Source organism: Xenopus laevis, chromosome 7L, assembly GCF_017654675.1.
Source record: "Xenopus laevis strain J_2021 chromosome 7L, Xenopus_laevis_v10.1, whole genome shotgun sequence".
Classification (NCBI taxonomy): domain Eukaryota; kingdom Metazoa; phylum Chordata; class Amphibia; order Anura; family Pipidae; genus Xenopus; species Xenopus laevis.
Genome location: NC_054383.1, coordinates 107,023,666 through 107,046,698, shown reverse-complemented (window position 1 = coordinate 107,046,698; position 23,033 = coordinate 107,023,666). Strand labels below are relative to the sequence as shown.

Below are 23,033 nucleotides of genomic sequence, written 5' to 3'. Positions count from 1 at the left end.
TCTGTGGCCGAACACCAGATATTTTCATTCTTTTCAACAACAGAATTCTACTATCTGCACCTGTTCTTTCCTGGTGGGGCAGAAAACAAAACAGAAATGATGGAAACAGAGTCAAATAAAAAATAAATAATGTTGTTCAATGAAAATGACACATGAAGAAAACAAAGCCCTTGCAGTATTGGATTTATTATTATTATTAATTATTATTATTATTATTATTATTATTATTATTATTATTATTATTATTATTATTATTATTATTATTATTATTATTATTATTATCAGTATTGTTATTATTAGCAGTATTGTTATTATTATTAGTAGTATTGTCATTATTATTATTGTTTTTATTATAATTGTTATTGTTATTATTATTATTATTATTATTATTATTATTATTATTATTATTATTATTATTATTATTATTATTATTATTATTATATTATCGATTATGACGTGCCAGCGCTGCAGATCTCTTACTATTTGAATTGATCAGTTTTATTATAGGCGGCCGAGCTGAAACACACAGCTTTGTGCCAATCGATGCTGCATCAGTCTGACTAGGTCTTTGCCCACGATGGTCTTTTCTCTGCTGGGGTGGGGGGGATTTTTTTTTTTTATGGCTGTCTCCCCATGAAATAGCCTGGATACTCTCAAAAATCCAGCTGCTTTATCTGATTGTAAACTAACCCCTTGTGTGCCTCTCTCTGCTATACACTGGGTACACTTGTGGGATATCACAAGCAGCTAGTCTGGCGACAGTAAAGCGCTTGTTATATGATAGGCGCAGCCAAATCGCTAAAAGGAGATTGGAGCAACCGATCTGGGAATCAGATGTTCTGCCCCACTTGGCCGACACAGTGAACTGGGGTCCTATGTGCAACTAACCACCGTTTTCTTTTTATACATACAAATAGAATGTAAGCTCTTTTGAACATTGCCTTTTCATCATTTCCTTCTGTTACCCTTGTTTGCTCATTTGTTGTAAAGCTCCAGCGCTACATAAATAAATACTTTTTGCTGCTGCTGCTGATAATGATGATGTGTATATGTTTGTATCACAAATGCTGCATTTGGTGTGAGTTTGTCGCAAAGGAAGACAAAGAAATCACAATATGTTGGCGCTTTATTAATATTTATGAATAATAAGAAGTGGGTTACAATAAGCATCAGCTGCAGCTACTTACCTTTTAGCTTGGCAGAATTGACATTGCAATGTCTCTGATTTTTCTTTTCTGTAGGTTCCAGCCTGCAAGCAAATAGATATTTTGTCGCACAGAATATAAAGATCCATAATCGTACATATATGTGTTGGGGGTGGTTTGTAATGAGTTTGTGGAATGTATATTGGTATAAATGCCAGAGTGTGATCCCAGAAAGTTACACTGGGGGGCTCCCCGTTGCGACATGTGGAGTTGCACCGACAAAAGATGCCGGGATGGACTGTCTGCAATGCAGCGTGTGAGCATGAAGTCAGCGCATAATTATTCCATATAAATCACCGAACTCCTCCATCACGACTCATGAAGTTCATTATATTACAGCAGAAAAGGTGCTTATATTGTTGATTTATAAAGGATGGAATTTATTACAGCAAGTTCTTGAATGAAATACCTTTTGTGACCTGATAGAAGTCTCAGATCACATTTTATTGGTGTTAACAAAAATTGCTCACCCCCCCACCCCTTTGCTGTATATATACGTTAACCAGTTGGTTGCTGGCTGAGCGGACCCAGTTGGAGCGCAGAGTGGAAGGCAGAGGCCCCTGAGCCCATGACAATATTTATAGCACATCTGAGTTACTTGTTTAATGATCAGCCCCCTCGCTCCATCACTCCGGCTGCACCAGCCCACTGGTAAATTAAAGATCATGGCAAAGTCACATAACACCCCATCATTTTTCCCCCTAAATTGTTCCCTTCGCTGACCTTAAGTCTGAAAGAAGAAAAAAACTGTTGTGTCCTAAATGAATAAAATGTGTTCGTGATGCTTTGAGTACCTGTTAGTAGCTATTCAAACTGTCTGCAGGCTGGGAAAGAGCCAATGCTGCTCTCTAATTGAATACAGAAACCTCCCTAATATCATAATAAGGTGTCTTCCTAGGGCGAATGAATGTCTGCGAGAGAAGCCGACGTCTGCAGGAGACGCGTGTACCCGGCGTGTAGCGAGCGTGTGGCCTGGAGGCACATCAATATGTTCTGTGGGGAGGCTTCAGGCTGAGACAATATCAATATTGCAATCAGTTTTGTCAAGATGGGGGGGGGGGGGTTGGTAAGAAAGGAAGAAAGAAAGAAAGAAAGAAAGAAAGAAAGAAAGAAAGAAAGAAAGAAAGAAAGAAAGAAAGAAAGAAAGAAAGAAAGAAAGAAAGAAAGAGGGGAAGGATGGGCGGTTTTTGGCAAGATGGGGGATAGGAAAGAAGAAAGAAAGAAAGAAAGAAAGAAAGAAAGAAAGAAAGAAAGAAAGAAAGAAAGAAAGAAAGAAAGAAAGAAAGAAGAAAGAAAGAAAGAAAGAAGAAAGATAAAGGGGAAGGATGGGAGGTTTTGGCAAGATGGGGGATAGGAAAGAAAGAAAGAAAGAAAGAAAGAAAGAAAGAAAGAAAGAAAGAAAGAAAGAAAGAAAGAAAGAAAGAAAGAAAGAAAGAAAGGGAAGGATGGGAGAGAGGGTCAAATGTATACAGAGGAGTATTGAAAAGTGAAAATGGAGGGATATATATTGATAATAAGAGAGAGAGGGAGGGAGGGAGGGAGGGAGAGAGAGAGAGAGAGAGAGAGAGAGAGAGAGAGAGAGAGAGAGAGAGAGAGATTGTCCACATATGGATAGTTATATAGATGACAATGTATGATGGCTAAAGCAAATAGGATAGATAGATAGATAGATAGATAGATAGATAGATAGATAATAGATAGATAGATAGATAGATAGATAGATAGATAATAGATAGATAGATAGATAGATAGATAGAGAGATAGAGAGATAGAGAGATAGATAGATGACAGACAGATAATGGATACAGGGAAGTAATTACAGAGGAATCAGACCCAGCTGTATGGAGGACCAGGAGGTAGTGGGGGCCCCATGAGGTCCAAATAAAGAGCAATTTCAACATATATTGGTAAAGCATGACAACCTCTGGATATGTTGGGGGCCCTAAAATGAATTTACTGTGGGGCCCAGTAGCATCTATTTACACCACTGAATGGGTAAATGATAGATAATGGGCGAACTGATAGATGGATTAAAGCTAGAAGGCTTGAAGCTAGAAGGAAAGATGTAGAAGGAGGGAGGGTTGGTTCACTCCAGGGATCTCAATTGATAAGGGAAGGAGCTGGGAAATTGGAATTTGAAGTAAAATTTCAGTAAGTGGTTGGGGAGCGTGTAACTTCCACCGTGATCGAATTTGATTTAAAATATTAGGGCTTAGGGAATAATTAAGAAAACCCATTAGTTCCCCCTTTTCTCTTTTAACTTAACTTGCCTCAGTGGTCTCCTGCAGGGGACTGCAGCTCAGCAACCATTTCACGCAGAAAGGGCTCTTTGAATATCTATTTCTCCATATATCACAGAACAAGTTGTTGTACCTGGATAGTAGAATATTATAAAGGTTTTACAATCAACACAAATTGTGCCCCGGGCTAAATCTGCTTCAGCTGAAACACCAGATCAATTCCGCCAAAATCGAAAGACGGCGGCTGCGACATAATAATTAGGCAACAGAACATTAATTGAGAGGAGGAAACGACGGAAGTTTCGGTGGAGGCTAAACGAAAGTTTTTCTTGGGCAAACTTTTGCTTTGAAAAGCAGTTGGATATTCAAGGCAAATTCGAATTCCAGATTCGGTTCCACCTTTTAGCATGGTACATAAAAAACTGAAGCTTAAATACATAAGCGGTTGGGGTTTTGGGATGGAGCTGCCTGGCCAGCAACCAACTGTGCGCTATTTAGCGTGTGAGCCAACTCCATCCTCTGAATGATTCTATAGCAGCTCCTTCTTCTAAACGAAAATCAATAGACATAGGGAGAAACTAAAAGCAGCCCCAGCGATTCCCAATTCTTCATCTTTTCACCTGAAACAAGAAAAAAAAAAGCCAACAAAAGCTCCCAATACTCCCCCCACCCATGTCTCGCAAATCCCTTTAATTGAAATCATACATTTTGGCAGAGCTCCAAACAATTTTGTAATTGTTAACAAAAACTATTTGATTAATAAACACCACGGGCTTTGTTGTATATTCTCTTCGTATTCCTTTAAGTGCTTAATCCGTTTTTTTTCCCCCCACCTCGTGTTAATAAAAAAAGCATTAACTTGCGCAAACTTGTTCTGTTTAAATTTCATTTAAAAAAAAACAAAAAAAAAAAAAAAAACGAAATATTTCTGTAATTGTTGCACCCGGCGCTGATGCATTTCAAACAAATATACACAAAAAAATAAACAAATATACACAACAATAAATAAATATTTCATTTATATAAATAATGTTGAAAAAGGAAATGTATTGATATTATGTGTCTGTCTGTCTGTGCATTTTTTCTATCCACACACCCATATACGTTTACAATACATTTGGGTGAATTTAAGAAAAGGTGTATTTTGGGGGATACATTTTAGATATAGATTTATTTTTATATAAATACAGCATTTGCCCTAGGGTGTTGATGTTGAAGGTTTTATTGACCTTTGACTTCTAGTATGATGTAGACTAGAGAGTAATATCCTGAGACCATTTGCAATTGATTTTCATTGGTTATTATTTGTGGTTATTGAGTTTTTTTTTTTTTTTATTCAACTGTTTGCAATTTTAGCAGTGTGGTTGCTAGGGTCCAAATTAACCTAGCAACCGTGCATTGATTTGAATAAGAGACTGGAATATAAATAGCAGAGGGCCTGGTTAGAAAGATGAGTAATAAAAAGTAGCAATAACAACAGATTTGTAGCCTTAGCGAGCATTTTTTTTTATTTTTTTGTTTTTATTAGATGGGGTCGGTGAAGGCAAATAATTCAAAAACAGCACAAAAAAGACCAATTGAAAAGTTGCTTAGAACTGGCCATTCTATAACATACTAAAAGTTAATTTTAAGGTAACCATCGCTTTAAATGTACAAAGTGTAGTTTTTTTTCTCTTCTGGAGGAGGGGGTCAGTTATTTAAAGAAACACCTGGTGATCGTGGGGTTAATTCCCTAGAACTCCTACCTTATGGACTTCTCCCCCCCCCCAGCCTACACTCAGTACAGTAAATGGCAGTTAATTTCCATTGCCCCATGCAACTATACTTCTGTAGCCTCCTGGCCACTGGCAATGGGATTCCGATTAGGGCACGTTCACTGGTCTTTAAAAAACCCAAGTTTGTATAATTTTCACCTAATGAACTGTTTCGTTAATGTCTCTATTGTGCTCTCCAGGGGATTAGATGAGGGTTGGGTCCAACCATCCCTGGCTGACTTTCCATAGCTCTTGGCTGTATCCACAAACCCTTATTGGGATTAGTGGTCAGAGTTCTCATTTCCCACAGCTATAAAAGGTCCTGAACTCAATTAATGGCTAATAATTATACAACCGACTTGACTGCTTAATTAGCATTTGAGAGGGGGATATGGATAAGGTGGGGAGGAAGAAAGTTTTTAGATCATTTGCAAATCATTTATCATGGTATCAATAAACCCAAAAATCATAAAGGGAAAGTGGATGCTCCCTGGCTATTCACCCACAAACATGATGCCAATGGGCTCCTCAACATTTCTAAAGGCAAGTTTTATTTCAGAACAATTCCATCCAGTCCATTTGTGCTTGAGCTGGCCAGAAATGCTGATACACAGGCTCAGCCCAGATATTGCTGCAGTTTGAGATATCGAGTTAATTATTAATCCTGTGATCACAAATAGAATGTTATTAGTATAATATTCTAGGAACACACTTCCTGCCCAAATAAATACAATAGGCAGTAGGCTGACCCCCATAAGAAATCTAAAGAGGTTAATTAATTGTCACTATATCAGTCATTAACCATTCCCATAAGAATGTGATTTTATTCTATTGCAAATATTGGATTTAAACAGATTTTTCTTCAGAAATGTCCCATACAGAGAGAGAGAGACAGGAAAAAAAACAGATGAATAACCAATAGATGTATTTATAGATCATGGCAATGTATATCTCTCTCTCTCACATGAATACAGATATATGACAAAGGAATGTATGTATTCAATGTTTGTATATAGGTACAATTATGCAGAAGACATATGATTATACTGTACCTTCATTATAGTCAAATAAACATATTTCATGGCATTATTAAATAGAGTCCTCCCCAGTATTCCCAGTTTAGCGCTGGGCAGATCTTACAGAGCATTCGACAATTTGCAAACACGTAAAAAAAAAAAATGAAAGAAAGAAAATGAAACGTGATTTGCATTCGATGGCTTTGAATATTTTTTTTAATGGAACTCAATTTACATACAGATCGCATTTAATTTTCAGCACAGGAGGCCAGTGTGTAATTCAGTCGCATGTGCATCACGTGTTTAATATTTCTTATATTACATATATATATTAATACTGTGCACGTGTTATGCAATAAATAGTAAACAGATACCCAAATGGAATTAATATTTAAACATAATAATATATATATATTATTCCTAATTGTTAAGACCTTGAACAATAAAAGCGGCTCTAAATAAATACCAAAACTGATCCTGTCTTTACAATGAATAATCCTAGTTTGAAGAATAAATATCGCACGTGGGAGGCCAGACGGTGTTTTCGTTTACAAACTGATGGTTTTACAATAATGGCTTATTTAGGGTCGGGGTCATTGCGGTTGGGATATTCAGGGGCCCATTACACTGCTGTACTTACAGCTACTCTGTGTCAATCCCCAAACATGAATTTGAAAAACATCCCCAAGAGAGGGATCATCTTTCCCAATATCGCAAACAATCGCCGGCTGCGCCTCTCTGTACGCGTCCAGGCGCAGATCCCTATAAAGCAATGCAAACAGCGTTAGCACATGGATTTGGTGCATTCCTTGGAGGGGTACAGAACTGAATGGGAACAGAAGGAATTTCATCATCACCAGGACTGGCCCAACCGTTTCTACCTCTCCATACACAGATGCCAAATGTATTTAGAATGACAGAGTTCTTACATTTACATAGATACTATTCGTCTCGCACTTTTCTTTATTCTCTCCAAAATCGCACTGAAATCCCCAAACTCCCAATGACACTTGCTATATATATATATATATATATATAATTTACAAATGTGATCATAAAGCTGCTGGACAACCTGTCTTGGAAAATGCCCTATTTAAACCTCAAGAGCAAACTCCAGTGCAAAATTAAATACAGAAATGTTCCTGTCTGTAAGCAGCTAGTGGGATCATCCATTGGAATACTTGGCTACCTGTCCTACAGCTCCATGCTTGTTCCCTGTGGGGTTCAGTGTGAGCCAGTGTAGCAGCCCCAGCAAATCACTACAGCAAGAATTGTACAAAACTATATTTAAGAATATATTTTATGCCTGCAACCTATTGCTACTGCTGCTCAGTGGCATTCTTTATGAAGGCAACGGTGTGCATAGGGTTAATGGTACCTCTAACACCTCTTTTCTCTCTGTCTCTCTCTCATGCATCCATGACTTGCCCTTTGTTTTTTTCCTTTTTTCCTCGTTCTTCTTTGAGCAATATTTACTCTCCTTTCCATTACATGTTCTAATTCTAAAAACAATACAACCACTTGCTCACCCTCAACTGCATTGATTTAAACCCCCCATATAACATAGATGTTCCCAGCTCTCCCAGCCCACACATACAGGGACTCGATTAATTTCTGCCTGTTTAACTATTACATCCCCTGGGAGAGAGAATACAAATTCGAATTCATTATTAATTAATATGGGTGTTAGAGAGGGCCTAAAGGTTACAATAACTACTTCCCACAGCAGCCACTGAATCACATGGCAGCCCCATCGCTTTTTATTCGCAGCGAATCAATTTAACTCGCCTTTATGCACATTGGGCAATGTAGAATGTATTAGGCCACGCAGAAATTGGCTGTTTGGGCACTTTTTGGTGCCTCTGTGCAAAATAGAATAGAGTCGACGATTTGCAACTAAGACAATTTAACATTGTATGATGATAAAATGTATCCAGTCCAATGTATTCCTGCACAGCGCCTGGGGGCATAAGCAGAATGACAATTTTTCTTTTTTGTTTCTTTTTTTTAAATTATATTAAAAGCATTTGTGACCCTAGAATTGTTTTGATAAACCTATTATTGGCAACAGTAAATGAAAAAATATTTCTCATTGCACATTAAATTAATTTAAATCTAAATGGCGGAAAGTAAAGGACATGTAATTTTCTATAAATTTTAGTATGTGTGTTTTTAAAGATATTTTAGGAAAAATTATTAAATGCGTCGCATGCCAAATACCTCTCTCTCTCTCTCTCTCTCTCTCTCTCTCTCTCTCTCTCCCTCTCTCTCTCTATCTATCTTTCCATTATGACATTTCATACACTAGGCCTGCAGAAATAATTATTACCTGCAAAAATCGTTTAAAGGCGAACTATCGCAAAAATGGAAATTTAATATAAGCTTCATCATACTGAAAAAAAGATACTTTCTACATACAATTAAATATTCTGAATCGTTTCTGAAATAATCAAGTTTATCTTCACTATTCCTCTCTCAGCATCTGTTTCTCTTCATTCTGTCTTCATGCAGCAGTTGGGTGTCAGATATTCATTGACAGTTAGATCCAATATATCTTATAAGGGAGAGGATGTATTAGAGCTCACTCTATTAAAATCACCAGGCATCATGTCTCTCTACATGCAGATATTTTGTTATTTTGTTAGATTTAGTTTGTACTGGAATCAGTTATTTGAGTGAGCTCTAATATATCTGCTAGAAAAGGAAGCCCTCCTATAAGATATATTGGATCTGTATGAAGACAATGTAGAGAAACCGAGAGGGATAGTGAACATAAACTTGATTATTTTAGAAATGATGCAGAATATTTAATTAATTGCATATACAACGTTTCTTATTTCAGTATGATGAAGCTGATATAAAATTTTCATTTTGTGATAGTTCCCCTTTAGATAAATATTTAGTTATTGCAATGTTAGTAAAATCCTGACAACTATGGCCAGCCCTCTCTTCCTAAAGTGGAAGCCAATTAAAGTCTACCTTAACCTGTCGCCATTACTAGGTGACCTGGACACTTGAATAGAAACACTTCTTTCTCCCAGAAAACAGACTGCCCATCAATCAAGCAGCCCTAACTATTCCCCTAACTGAACTTCTCTTTCCTGTGATCAATGAGGAGTGAATATCAGTTTTGTGGACAGATGGAAAACAAAAAGGTGCCTATTGTAATATTTAGGAGTGATTAGCTTTAGCTCTAATAAATGCAAAAGAAAAATGTGACTTACCCACATCTGCAAGCCAAGACCTTTAAAGAGTCAATATGTCATTATTCAGCCGGGGAGCAGGCATTCTTATACATTCTCATACAAGGGAGAGGGACATATTTCAAGCAGACTGAGTCAAAGGAAAAGCAAAGGATCAATAAAAAATTAGGAAAAAAAGAAGAGTGGTTTTATGGACTGGTGAATATTCCTACTGAAGCAATGGCAGGACTGATATAATGCATGTTGCTCTGTTTACAGGGACTTGTTTTCTATTTGTTCCAGTTAAGGTGACAGCCACAAAGTCCCAGAACTGATAGACTGTAATAACATTGGGCACAGTCATCATTTTAGCAACAAACCCAAAACAGGCGAGAAAACGCCATACTTTACCGTTTGCCACAGTGCCCAGGCATTTCTGACCGGCAGTGAAGTGGTTAAATTGAAGATTGAGGAGGGTGATGATGAAGTAAATAAATAGCATTGGTCCAGGACAAAAACATCAGAGGTGGAAGCTGAGAACAAATGATAAAATGTAATTATATATATATATATATATATATATATATATATATATATATATATATATATATATATATATATATATATATATATATATATATATATAATAGATCTAAATATATCTATAAATTTATCTAAATATAAATATATATATATCTAAATATAAAAATATAAATATATAAAACTATCTATATATAAATACATCAATAAATAAATACACATATATAAGTATAGTAAGCAGTCTGCATGCTTTAAGCAAAATCAATAGATCGATAAGCAGAGCGTCCCACCCATAAGCAATGGGAGAAATCAATAATCACCTTTTATTCTATACCTGGTTCCTGCTGCAGGGCCACTGAGCTCTGGGTTAGAATGAGAGCGGTCTGATTTTTCTTAAAGGGGCAGTGCAGGAAAATGCAGAGATGGAGCTGAGGAGAGAAAAAGAGGAGGGGGGGAAGATAAGTGATCTGAAGAAGAGGACAGGACAAAAAAAACTGATGATGATGAATACATTGGAAAGTTTCTTGGCCCTGGTGAGGGTGTCAGATTGAATGCTCTGTGCGCATGTGCGAAGGTGTCCGAACTGACAATGCTTAGGAGATGAAGATAGTGTGTAGCTTGCTTCTGGGCTCAAGGAGGAGAGAGGAATCCACAAGCCGACAAGATGAGATCCAAGGCGAGGGCGAGAAAACTGGCGAAAAGTAGGTCCTTTTCTTTCTTCACCTATACGCAAAGTTGCCCGCAGGATCCCCCAAGATGTTGCGCAGCCGGCGGCCGATCGCTAAGAGATAAGCACTCGCAGGAAAGCAGCACCTTTTCCCCCTTCCTTTTCTGCTTTCTAAAGAGATGATTTGCCTGATGTCCAGCCTCCTTCCCTGTTAGCAGCTCTCAGCCCTGTGTGCGCATTTGTGTAGCGCTCAGTCTCTTTCCCTCTCACTAACTAACGCCGCAGCTTGTGGCTTCTCCTCTCAGCAAAAGCCGAGACCCTCGAAAATGGCAAATAAATGTAAAAACGAAAGTTAACTAAAAGTTGACGAAAGGGATAGCAACTTTTTTTTTTTTTTTTATTGAGCCGTTCCAAGTCTTGTGAAATTATATTCCTGGCGTTCAAAATAGTGGGCGCTAGAGGACTGCCCACGACATAAGGAGAGCGGCCCCACATACACTCAATGCAGAGAGTCAGGCAGACGCTGAGCTGAATAGAAAGCGGCCGGAGAGCTGCTCCCAGCGCAATGTGGATCCCTTTGCTTTTTCTGCTGCGCCCCTAAAACCTGCCACCTGGGGGATGTGTGTGTGTGTGTGTTTGGGTGGAGGGGGCACAGAAACATTCCTTCCCGATTATGCCGTGTCTCTGTACTTGAAAGTTTTTTTATCTTTATCCCTCTATTGCGATCGCTAAAGTTGTTTGCGCCTGGAGATTTGGATGACGCTGTTTTGAGAAATGAGGGCAGAGACTGGGTGCCGGTATTTGCTTGTTTGGCGAGTTGAGATTCAGTGCAGCGCTATTCCCGGGTCAGGCATTTTACTTTCTGTTTCACTGGGGCTGTGGGCAAACTAACTGCCGCCTGGAAGTGTGCTGGCAGTTTGTTTCGCACTTGTAGCACTTCTCTGCTGTCTAATGGTGGACTGGGGGGAGCCCACCTGTCTGTGTACAGCTAACAGTTCTACTGTTCTATTGGAGAGGCCATTCACATTCCATAGGGTCATGGCTTGGTTACACACACAACATTCACAATCTGTATTTCATACACCCCTGTCTCTCTCACTCATATACACACCCCTCTTTCTCTCTCTCTCTCTCTCTCTCTCTCTCTCTCTCTCTCTCTCTCTCTGTCTCACATATATACACAACTGTCTCACTCTCATATACACCCCTCTCTCTCTCTCTCTCTCTCTCTCTCTCTCTCTCTCTCTCTGTCTCACACATACACACAACTGTCTCTCTCACTCATATACACCCCCCTCTCTCTCTCCGTGTCTCACATATACACACAACTGTCTCACTCTCTTATACACCTCTCTCTCTCTCTCTCTCTCTCTCTCTCTCTCTCGCTGTATCTCACATATACACACACCTGTCTCTCTCACTCATATACACACCCCTCTCTCTCTCTCTCTGTTTCACATATACACACAACTGTCTCACTCTCTTGTACATACACCTCTCTCTCTCTCTCTCTCTCTCTCTCTCTCTCTCTCTCTCTCTCTCTGTTTCACATATATACACAACTGTCTCTCTCTTGTACATACACCTCTCTCTCTCTCTCTCTCTCTCTCTTTCTCTCTCTCACATATACACACAACTGTCTCTCTCTCTCTATAGATAACACACACACACCTCTCTGTCGCACACAAACATTCTGTAAACTCATGTACACATTTGTCTCACATGCACACCTCTGTCTCTCTTTCCCACACACCTCACACACACATACACACCGCGAATGCACATCAATAAAGCGATCGTATTTATTGAGAGGTTTGTCATTCGCATTACACCTACTCATTGGAATTTGGAATTTTGTCGCAGGTACATAGACGTCGCACGCTCCCAGCATTTTCACTTCCCCGTGTGCTGAGCAGGCCCACGCCTGGACTCCAATCTGTCGCTCCTTCTAATTTGTTCTCTATCGATTTGTAAATACTTTATTTTTTTATTAAAGCCGGCCTGTTTATAAAGCTTGCGAATGGCTAGTGATAATTCTACTGACAAAAATCGCACTCGGATGAGATATATTTCAGTGCAGAAATTCAAATAAAACTGCTGTGCACATGGGGCTGTGCGATTGCGCTAATTGCAACACACACAGCGACTTCTTTACCTCTGGTTTTAGAGGAGGGTCAGTAGCTCTCACACTGTAGAGGCCTAAGGTGGTATAAGGTGGTTCAATACATATTTTAAATTTACATTATATATATATATATTTATATGTACACACACACACACAAATGTCAGTACATAATTTAGTTTTGATAACTAAATAAATTTAAAAAAAATTATATATATATATATATATATATATATATATATATATATATATATATATATATATATATATATATATATATATATATATATAAAATACAGTCCTCCAATATGAAATGTAATTGCCAATGATGTATTACAATGATCTATAGCACAGTCATGCTGCAATTTCAAACTGGGAGGAATGGAAATAAGTTCCAAAACTGAGCTCTGTACAGTAAAACAAGATATTATTCTATTTACAAAAGGTCTGACACCTGACAAAAAACGATCTGTCCATTTCTCCATATATTCTATTTATTCAGCTAAAACCTTTCAGGAGGGAATCCGTGGATTTTGTGAGTGGGAGCCCCGGAGAGTGGAGCAGGAACAGAGAGCCCCCTGGAAGCCCCATTATAAAGACGCAAATGTTTATTTGGGAGAGGGAGCGCTGATTCAAATCAGGTGTTTCATACAATGCGAGGCCAACGGTTTATGGGGTTTCAGAGAAGGATTTTAGGGATCACAGTTCAAAACAGTAGCCTACAGCCAAGGTTTTTGTATCCCAGGAGAGTTCATATGAAACCTTGCTGCAGAAACCTGTTCATGAATATGTGTGCGTGTAAATATTTATATAGGTAAATACACAGACATGTATGAGGCTGATACCAACACACAAGCAAATATATATTATATATTTTTAATACAATATGTAGATCCCCTTTCCCGACTCTACTGTTTCTCTTACACCTTGTAAGCCCCTCTAAAGGAAAAAGACTCCCCCGGATCAGTGAGCTCCCCCAGGTGCAACTGCTCTGCAGGTTCCATTGCTGATGGTTTCCCTGGTGTCAGGGACGCAGCGATTTAGCAGCAGCGACTCGGCTGAGTGCATACAAGATCGCTGGCTCAGATGGAACGTCCTGTTGTGCTGTGTGTGTTTGTGTAGCTCAGGGATTTTACTTGAATGCTGTAGGTCACCTACACAAATCACACATTTATCTTTAAAAGAAACAAACCTCATTATTAAATGATATTAAAAATGCACACACACACATATATATAAAATGTATCTGAGATCCAGTGACAAGAGGACAGTCTCTGTCTTCCCTTCAAAGTCCAGCATAAATAAGTAATAGTTTCAGATTTAAAAAAATAGAAAAATAAAAATACAGGGGAGTAAATGAAATGAAAACTATATAGACATTTGCTTTCCATTAGGGCCATAACAAAATGACATACTGAGGTTACTGTGTCATGCAAAGGATACTCTCATATTACATTCAGTGGCCAGCAGATTCTTACCATACATATATATAAATATATATATGTATGTATAAATTTGGTGAATTTTGTAAATATTGTATCAATTTCAATTCACCAGTACATTCATATACATTATAAATAGCTGATTTTGCCTAAGTCTGTATATTTCTATATATTTCTATTCTTTAAATCAATATTATATCCATATTATATACAGTAGCTCCAGTTTCAAGTCTGTTGCAGGCTGTTTGCATTGCTTTATTTTGTTTAGGGATCTGGCTCCCCCCCCTTGTCCTTTACTTTTGGCACATGCCCTGTCCCCTTTGTGTGTCCATCTGAGCCTATTTCCTTACTCTAATCTCGCCCTTCAATCTCTGTGCACTTTCATTACTCAAGTACAAGCAAGTTAATACACTCTCCTAGCCATGGGGTCACAGAGCAGGCAGATTACAAAAATATAGTGCTCCTTCTGTTTGTATTTATGTGCTTTTGCTCGTTCCCATTTATGTGTTTTGCCTGATGGCAGAATAAAATGCATCATACTACAGCAATTGTAAAATATAATCTGTCTATTCAAAACAGATTTTTTTTTTTTTTACCCTTAACACACAATTAATTGCATTAACATAAATGCCTATTTATTCCAGAAGCAACTAGTTTTCTTGCAGTTGAAATCTAGAGCATGTGTTTTTGGACCCAAACAGAACAATTGATATAATAATACAGAGGAAATATACAGCCAGGAAGGGATATTAGGTATTAGAGATGAATGGAAAGCTTTTCTTTGTCTTTCTGTGCAGTCTGAAGAGAGATTTAGACAAGTCAGTGCTAAATATACATGTATGTGTCCTCTAATATGTGAGTGACAGGCGTTTGTGTAGCAGCGAGCAGTCGCTGCTTTATTACATTTTATAATAAAACTGTTTTTTTTTTAAAGAAAAAAAAAAAAAAATTCCCCCTGGTGTTGTTAAGCCATAATTGAAAATAACTGGATCCAAATAAAAATAAAAGCTTCCTTGTTATCTCAGCACAAACCTAATCACAGAGTTTTAAAATCCCAGCTATATAAGAGGCAAAGCATGTCTGCTGTATATCCAATGAGATTTTAAACAGTTAGTTGTTGGACTTAATAAGGGGGTGCAGATTAATAATAAGAAAAACTTCAGTAAACACCCTCTCCCTTTAAACATATTTATTTTACCCCTTTAAACGCCACCAGTGGGACTGAATTCCTCAAAGGGGCAGAAGGAATGTTCTTGTACTTATGTAATAAATCTGATTTAGAAATCATTTATAAATATAAACACATGTATGAAAAATATATGAAAAAGGTGACAAATCAACTGCAAAAGCAGCAGGGCAGCTAGATGTAAGTGTGTACAGTACATTTGTGTGTATATATACAGTGTTTCAGGGGTTATTTGCACACATCAGTATGTGTGTAGGTGTCAGCCTGGTAGTCCAATGCTAATCACATTATTTAGTCGGGATAGGGCAATGGAAATTGATTTTAATTTCCAATGCTAAATGCACCATCTGTGTTTCCTAGAGAGATACATATTTTGAGCTGTAATAATTAATTCCATTATTCTGTATTTGTATTTTTGCTGTACAATACGTTAAACTAAAATCTGCTAGAAGGATCCACACTTTCCTTAAAATATTCTAATTTGGCATCTATTTAAACCCCTAATATTTGCCCTCGTTCCAGCATCTCCAATCAGTGTTATTAAGCTTCTTTATATTCACTGAAGCAATTAAGGATACAAAGTGTTGCTGTACAAGTAATCAACAAGATGTATAATTAGACTCAAAGTCGAAAAAAATAGCAGATTCCATCATTTCTTTTGGAGCAGTTTGTTTGGAATTTAAAGCAATTTTGGCAAAAGTTAAATTGTATGATAACAATGTTGCCAATATGATAATGCAATGAGACATCTGTGTGTTTTAAAATTAAATGTTTAGAACCTGAAGCCTTTGACTTGTTCGGGAAAAAAAGGGTCTATTTTTCAGGTTATTTTCCATTTCTTACATGGCTAATATTTTTCCTTTGTTTTAATATACTATTTAAACAAAAATACATTTATATTAAGAAACACAATTATTGCAGGCGTAGGTGCTCGAGAGGTTACATTAATGGCATGCACATCATTTGCAGCTTTTCATTTGTGTCCATTCTTGCTGTTCTCTCTTTAGTTGATTCAGGTGGTAGTGAAAGAGTTAAAAGGAGACGTCGCAATTAAAAAAGAACAATGCGGCGCTGCACATGCATGGAGTCTTGTGGTGGCACCCCTGCACTGCATTTTATTAACCATTTTACTGCTGGTTTGATTATTGTAGAACAGTTCCTAAACTGAAGACCCCAAAACAAAACAAAAAGAGGGTTCATTATCAAGATACAATTCCAGGTGATTTATTGTTCAGGAATTGTTCTGCACATTTAATAGCGTGACTTGTATAACATGAAGTTGTATATCTTTAATGTTGGTATGAGCTAGGGTGGCTTAAGGATACATTGGGGGTGCTTGTACCCTAAAAATCTGAATGCTGCCCCTTTAAAGGGAACATTGCAACTCCACTGCAAACATGCATCCATGCACAGCTGTATAAAATAGCACCTTTAGCAGTAAACATCCCCAAAACGCCATATTTCATTCTGCTGCACTTTCACCTTTCCTGAAATGCATTCAGCCCCCAAGCCAACATCTGACCATACCCCCAAGGCTCGAGGGAAACACTGAGTTTAACCATGGACGAGATGTGATGTAACAGATTGAATTTCACAACACAGGAGCAATGTAATTCTAAGCTGTCGTTCACTGTAATATTATACCAAGGATGCAACTACTATAAGGCTGGTGATGAAGGAATTTAGAGTTTCTCACTCCACACAAGAGCTTGCTGTATACCCGTTCTGGAATACCAGAGTTTTGTGTATACAAACATTCATAATTTGTTTGGTCAAACACTTTCAGCACCTAGAAGTTAGATTTATTTAAAAAATGCAAGCGGGGGAATTGTGAATTTGTTTTTGTAAAGGTGACTGCCATAAACCTTATTTATATTGAGAGAACAAGGCTTTCCCCTTTGGTTTTTCACCAGTCTATGTAAAAAGAAAAAAAAAAAAAGAAATCTGACAAACGGGCTAAATTTAAGTGCAATTAAGCAAAAGAAAAATATTAGCCAAGTCATCACTCAGTGTCTTGTGTGTACCATAGAGCGTATGTTTACTGTCAGGCCCATTGTTCCTTGCCATGAACCCCTGTTCTGTATCAGTTTACAGAAGTCTTTATCATTGCTCTCAATAAGAAGCATATGTAGGGGATTGGCTTGTGTTGCTGGAGTTCTTTGGTCAGCGTGCAGTATTACTGGCCTACGCAATATATTTGTCTATCCAGCCCCTGCAGTGTCCGCAGCTACTCTCCTACTGTCAGAACTGTTGTGTTGTTTTTTGTAACATTAATAGTGATTTCATGTCTTGGCAAAGCTTAAGATATCTAAACACTTTGTATTTCCTGGGATGACAATGTTTTCCCCAGAGTGAGCCTGTTTGATTAATCCAGTTCTGGTCATATGCAACTATAGTGCAAATATAGTACAATGGCCGGAGGTGTAGCACAAGAGGATACCCTGGAATGTCACAGTTAGGATGTTAGAATGTGCACTTTCATGGTGCAACTGTACGCCACATTCTGGCTGGTTGATCTTCTGCGCTGGTCCTGACTCAATAGTTAAGGTCCAAAATATTGGATCAATGCTGTTGATATCCACAGGACATCATGAACCACTCAATATTGATCCATTTGGCCTAATCCCTTGGATAGCAAGCAAACTGGGCAGTAAATGGCCAACCTAAGCCTACACTTGAGTAAACCTGTCTAGAGGACAATCTAAATATACTATCATCTATCATCTATCTATCTATCTATCTCTCTCTCTCTCTCTCTCTCTCTCTCTCTCTCTCTCTCTCTCTCTCTCTCTCTCTCTATCCATCCATCCATCCATCCATCCATCTATCTATCATCTATCTATCTATCTATCTATCTATCTATCTATCTATCTATCTATCTATCTATGTATCTATTTATCCATCCATCTCTCTCTCTCTCTCTCTCTCTCTCTCTCTCTCCATCCATCCATCCATCCATCCATCTATCTATCTATCTATCTATCTATCTATCTATCTATCTATCTATCTATCTATCTATCTATCTATCTATCTATCTATCTATCGTATATTCCAATACAGTGCTGCCATAAATTGTAGGACTTGTACAAATACTTAAAGCTGTACCTTGGTGTACAGACAACTGTTGATGGCGACAGCTGGTATATATATATATAAATATAGACAATAAACATTTATTAATAATAAAGTTAAGGTTTTTCTTTTAAAGGGAATGTGGCATCAATGTCAAATGGCCAAATGCAATTTTCATGGAGAATTATTCCAGCTATTCGTGTTATTTATTTAAGAATGGTTCTTGTAGCCAGGGACAATGTCACTTTGTATTATGCTTCAGTTTTCTTTATGCAAACATATGCAACTCTCACAGATTATCAGATCCAGACTGGCAGTTCTTCTTCCCCTGAGATTGCTTTGCAGGCTGCACACTCGGGGCTTGGAGACCTGATTTCTGTGCGGCTAAGGGCCCCTGGCTATGGACTAAGGGCCACTAGTGGAATTTTGGATCTCTGTGTTTATAATGCAATGTTTAGTCTTATATGCCATTATGTGACAGGAGCCTCTGAGCCAATTCAGAGGAGGCTGAGAGAATAGGTTTAAAAAATGTTCCCTAATGTGGCTGCTAGTTTATTAGTTACCTACCACACTCGTATATATTATATTCTAGGTGTTTTGTAAAGCATGTATTCTTTATTAGATCCTCCATATTATTTGTACCGTCTGTGTATTTTTTCAGCTATAACTGGAACAGAAACTTTGCCTTAAGGCAGAATAAGGGAAGACTAAATAAAGCTTGAGATCTGCAGAGCAAGGGATGTTTCTAGTGATACAGATGATGTTTACAAAAGAACATGAAGGAATGCTGCACCTGCTGTCCATGGTGGGACATCCCAGCAGTATATTAACTGGTAACAGTCAATAATAGCAGAGAAGGGGCAATGATCAATAGGCAAGGGCAGTGGGAGGGGCAATGAGCAAAAAGAGAAATTTCACATCAGCAAACGTGATGGGCAAGATGGAGAGAAGAAATATAGAAATGATTATTAAATATACATTTATATTATTACTATACATGCGTTACATGTACATATGTACAATTTTAATGCTCCTAAATCCTGAACAGAACCTGTGCTGTGTTCCATACCATAGTTGTCAGTGAATGCTTGGAATTCTGGGTGATATTTAATCCTAGTTTACAAGCTTTATGAATTGGATCCTCCTTACTACAGGTATAGGATCAGTTATCTGGAAACCCGTTATCCAGAAAGCTCTGATTTACGGAAAGGCCATCTCCTATAGGCTCCATTATTTTATCCAAATAATCCACTTTTTTTTAAAAATGATTTCCTGTTTCTCTGTAATAATAAAACAGAACCTTGTATTTGGTCCCAACTAAGAAATAATTAATCCTTATTGGAAGCAAAACCAGCCTATTGGGGTCAGGAGCGTTTCGAGGCAATGTGAGCAAAAAGCCACTCCTTGTAACTTTAAGAGCCGAATTTCTGGTTTTTAAACCGGAAATTCGGCTTTTCTAGAGCAGAGAGCCCCTTGGACCCTCGTCTGCGATTGTAAGGTAAGCACGACAAGCAGGGGGGGCAGCATTTCAACCGCTGCCTCAGCCGGCAAAACAGCCTAGAGCGGTTATTTGAGGTTATTTAATGTTTACATGATTTTCTAGTAGCCTTAAGGCCCGAAGATCCAAATTACGGAAGGATCCGTTATCTGGAAAACCCCAGGTCCTGAGCATTATGAATAACAGGTCCCATAGCTGTATTATTATTTTAATTTCACCATTACAATTACAGGATATTGATACCTTGTTATAAATAGCATCGCTAATAACATTAGAACAAATGTGCATACCAAAACCATAGAAGTACGCGATCCGTTATGCAGAAAGCATACGGCCATCTCCCCTAGACTCTATTTAAAGCAAATAAAATTTCCCTTTTCATTGTAATAATAAAACAGTATCATGTACTTGATCTCAACTAAGATTTCATTAATCCTTATTGGAAGCAAAACACTCGCATTGAGTTTAATTAATGTTTCACTGATTTTTAGCAGAACTAACGGTATGGAGATCCAAATTATGGAAAGACCCCTTATGTGGAAAACCCCAGCTCCCAAGCATTCTGTATAACAGGTCCCATACCTGCATTAAGCTGCTTTTACAGGTCCTCTTAAAATGGTGTCATTTTATCGAAGGAATTTTTTGCGTGCAATTAACCCATAACCCATATTTATTTTCATAAATATACATATAACTTGTCATTAAGTCGAAGTTCTCTTTTCCCTGAGAATTGTTGCAAATCATATCCTTAATTTCATTGACTGCAAATTGCTCTGCCGGTAGAGAAAAAAAAATATATTAAAAACGCACACCATTTGGTTTTAACCAGTTTACGCAGTGTTGCACGAAAAGGGTCATTTTGATATTAAGTGTCGCAGGGGTAATTCTAAATTCCAACGTGAGAGCCTACAGCGGTTCTCTGCATAAGTCGCCAATTATCATTAATGATTTTAAAACAAGGTAATACAATGGAGTAACTAAGCATTAGCGAGAAGCTAAAAAAGATGAGGAGGGGGGCAGATGTCTGGCTGCCCTGCTTTCTCATTAAAGGAAAGTTCCCATGTTTAAAGAATCCTTCATTAAATGTTGAAACGACATGTAAAATACAATGAATCAAATGTAACCGTAGACTTTTCTTGAAAAAAAAAAATGGAGATCAGTAAAATATTAACTGCGCCACTTTATATTATACCAGTGTGTGTGTGAGCCTCCGGGCAGACTCCCAGAAATGCACGTGCACTACACAGTCCCCAGATCACACCAGCCATGTGTTCTCTCTCTCTCTCTCTCTATCTCCCTTTCTTTCTCTGGCTTCTGGTAGCTTGCATAGTTTGGGGGCCTTATTTAAAATTTTAAAAGGCTAGGTCACATAAACACATAGGTTTGAAAGTCAAATTAATCACCTTGCTTTTGAGGCAGTGATGTACATACTGCCAGTCTTGTTCTCTGGAAGTAATCACAGCTGTCTCTGCTGCCATAAATGTGCTAACCCCTTGTTGGGATTCTGTTGGCTGTTTGTCAGGTTTCTGAAACCGTTTGTGTTTTTATGCAACTTAGGCTTCCAGCTCTGCTTTCTCCATGCATCTAAAAGTCTTTGTTTCATTATACACATGGAAAGATCCCATTACTGTAGGTAAAAAAAAAAAAACAACAGTTGCACCCAGCAGGGAAGGCAAGGCACAGAAATCGACCGGGTGAAATCAGACTGCAGCAGGATGCCACCCGAATACTTTCAATTACCCTAAAAACACTCTGAATATTTCCTTATACTCTGCCTAAACAACAACTCAGTTATAAAGCACTTAGTGCAGGTCTAAGACCTATACCCAGAATGCTAGGTACCTTGAGGATTCTGGATAAGGGATCTTTCCCTAATTTGGAGCTTGATGTTTACTAAAATTAATTTCAATATTAAATAAACCCATGAGGATTGGTTTGCCACCATTATGGATTGATAATGTCTCAGTTGGGATCAAGTTCAAGGTACTGTTTTATTATTACATCAAAAAAAGGAAATAGTAATACAAATTTGAATAATTTATATAAAATTGAGTCTATGAAAGACGGCCTTCCTGTATTTTGGAGTTTTCTGGATAATGGTTTTCCAGATGAGAAATCCCACACCTATATTATATGTGTGATGGGCTATGGACAAAGTAGAAATCTGTTTTGTTAACCTGTCCTTTGGCTCCTGTAACCTTTACAACCTATTGCAATGATTGTAATATGAAAGCTGCAAAAACTAGCATGTTTGCAATTGGTCTTCATTATTTTTATGTTAGCGTTTATATTTTTCTGAAATTGCAAACTGAAGAGCTGCTGAATAAAAAGCTACACAACTCAAAAACCACATATAATAGAAATTGAAAACCAACTGCAAACTGTCTCAGAATAACTCTGTCTTTAGTACAGCATGCTAAAAGTTAATTTAAAGGTGTACAACTCCTTTAGGCATTAATAAGTAATCAGTTCATCTGAACGATGAAACATGTATGGCTGCCTGTTATAGATATATTAATTTGTTGCGTTCAAATTCCCAGTCAATAATAAATCTCCTTTGCTCCAAACTACACAGCATTTTTACAACAACCTTTTCTTGCACAGACTATGATATATAAATATATATCCATCCAGTTTGTTGGTTTTATACGGGTATGGGACCTGTTATCCAGAATGCTTGGGACCTGGGGTTTTCCGGATAATGGATCTTTCCGTAATTTGGGTCTTCATGCCTTAACGTTACGATTCCGTATTGGAATCTTCGTCAGGGTGGGAACCTGACGAAGATTCCAATACGGAATCGAAACGTTGGTCCACTAATAAACTTTTTGAACGACTAGATGTTCTGTGTATCCTGATTGATTATGGGGTGCCGTCATCGATGGCAATATTTATATATATATATATCTCCTCACCATTTATCATGTCCAGTTCTTATACGGTCTACTTTGACCTGCTGTTACAAAAGCATAATTTGGCCTAGTAAAGCATACCCTATCACATTCCATTGCTCCTGTCAATAGTTGGGACTAGATGTTGACTACTGGTTAATATATTAAAAGGTGCAAAGTTTGCCCATGTCTAGTAACCCGTAGAAACCAATCAGATA

At 37.8% G+C, this 23,033-nt stretch overlaps 1 protein-coding gene and 1 long non-coding RNA gene across 5 annotated transcripts in view; one reads left to right on the top strand and one right to left on the bottom strand.

The window, feature by feature from the left end:
* Positions 1-8,878: 8,878 nt before the first annotated feature.
* Positions 8,879-10,534, bottom strand: LOC121395598. Of its 2 annotated transcripts, none has more exons than XR_005962581.1 (3): positions 10,258-10,349; positions 9,809-9,930; positions 8,879-9,548 (listed from the first exon to the last, which is right to left on the bottom strand). It is a non-coding gene; the product is annotated as an uncharacterized LOC121395598 (long non-coding RNA). The 2 variants fall into 2 exon arrangements; XR_005962580.1 differs by lacking the exon at positions 8,879-9,548 and adding an exon at positions 10,449-10,534 and having other exon boundaries at positions 9,693-9,930; positions 10,258-10,365.
* Positions 10,535-10,536: 2 nt separating this feature from the next.
* Positions 10,537-23,033, top strand: part of LOC108696629 (histone-lysine N-methyltransferase PRDM16) — a 439,218-nt gene continuing 426,721 nt past the window's right edge. For all 3 annotated transcript variants that reach the window (XM_018226160.2, XM_041569449.1, XM_041569450.1), the window contains exon 1: positions 10,537-10,638. In XM_018226160.2, the coding sequence (XP_018081649.2) occupies positions 10,602-10,638 (37 nt within the window). In that variant the 5' untranslated portion in view covers positions 10,537-10,601. The remainder of the gene's footprint in view (positions 10,639-23,033) is intronic.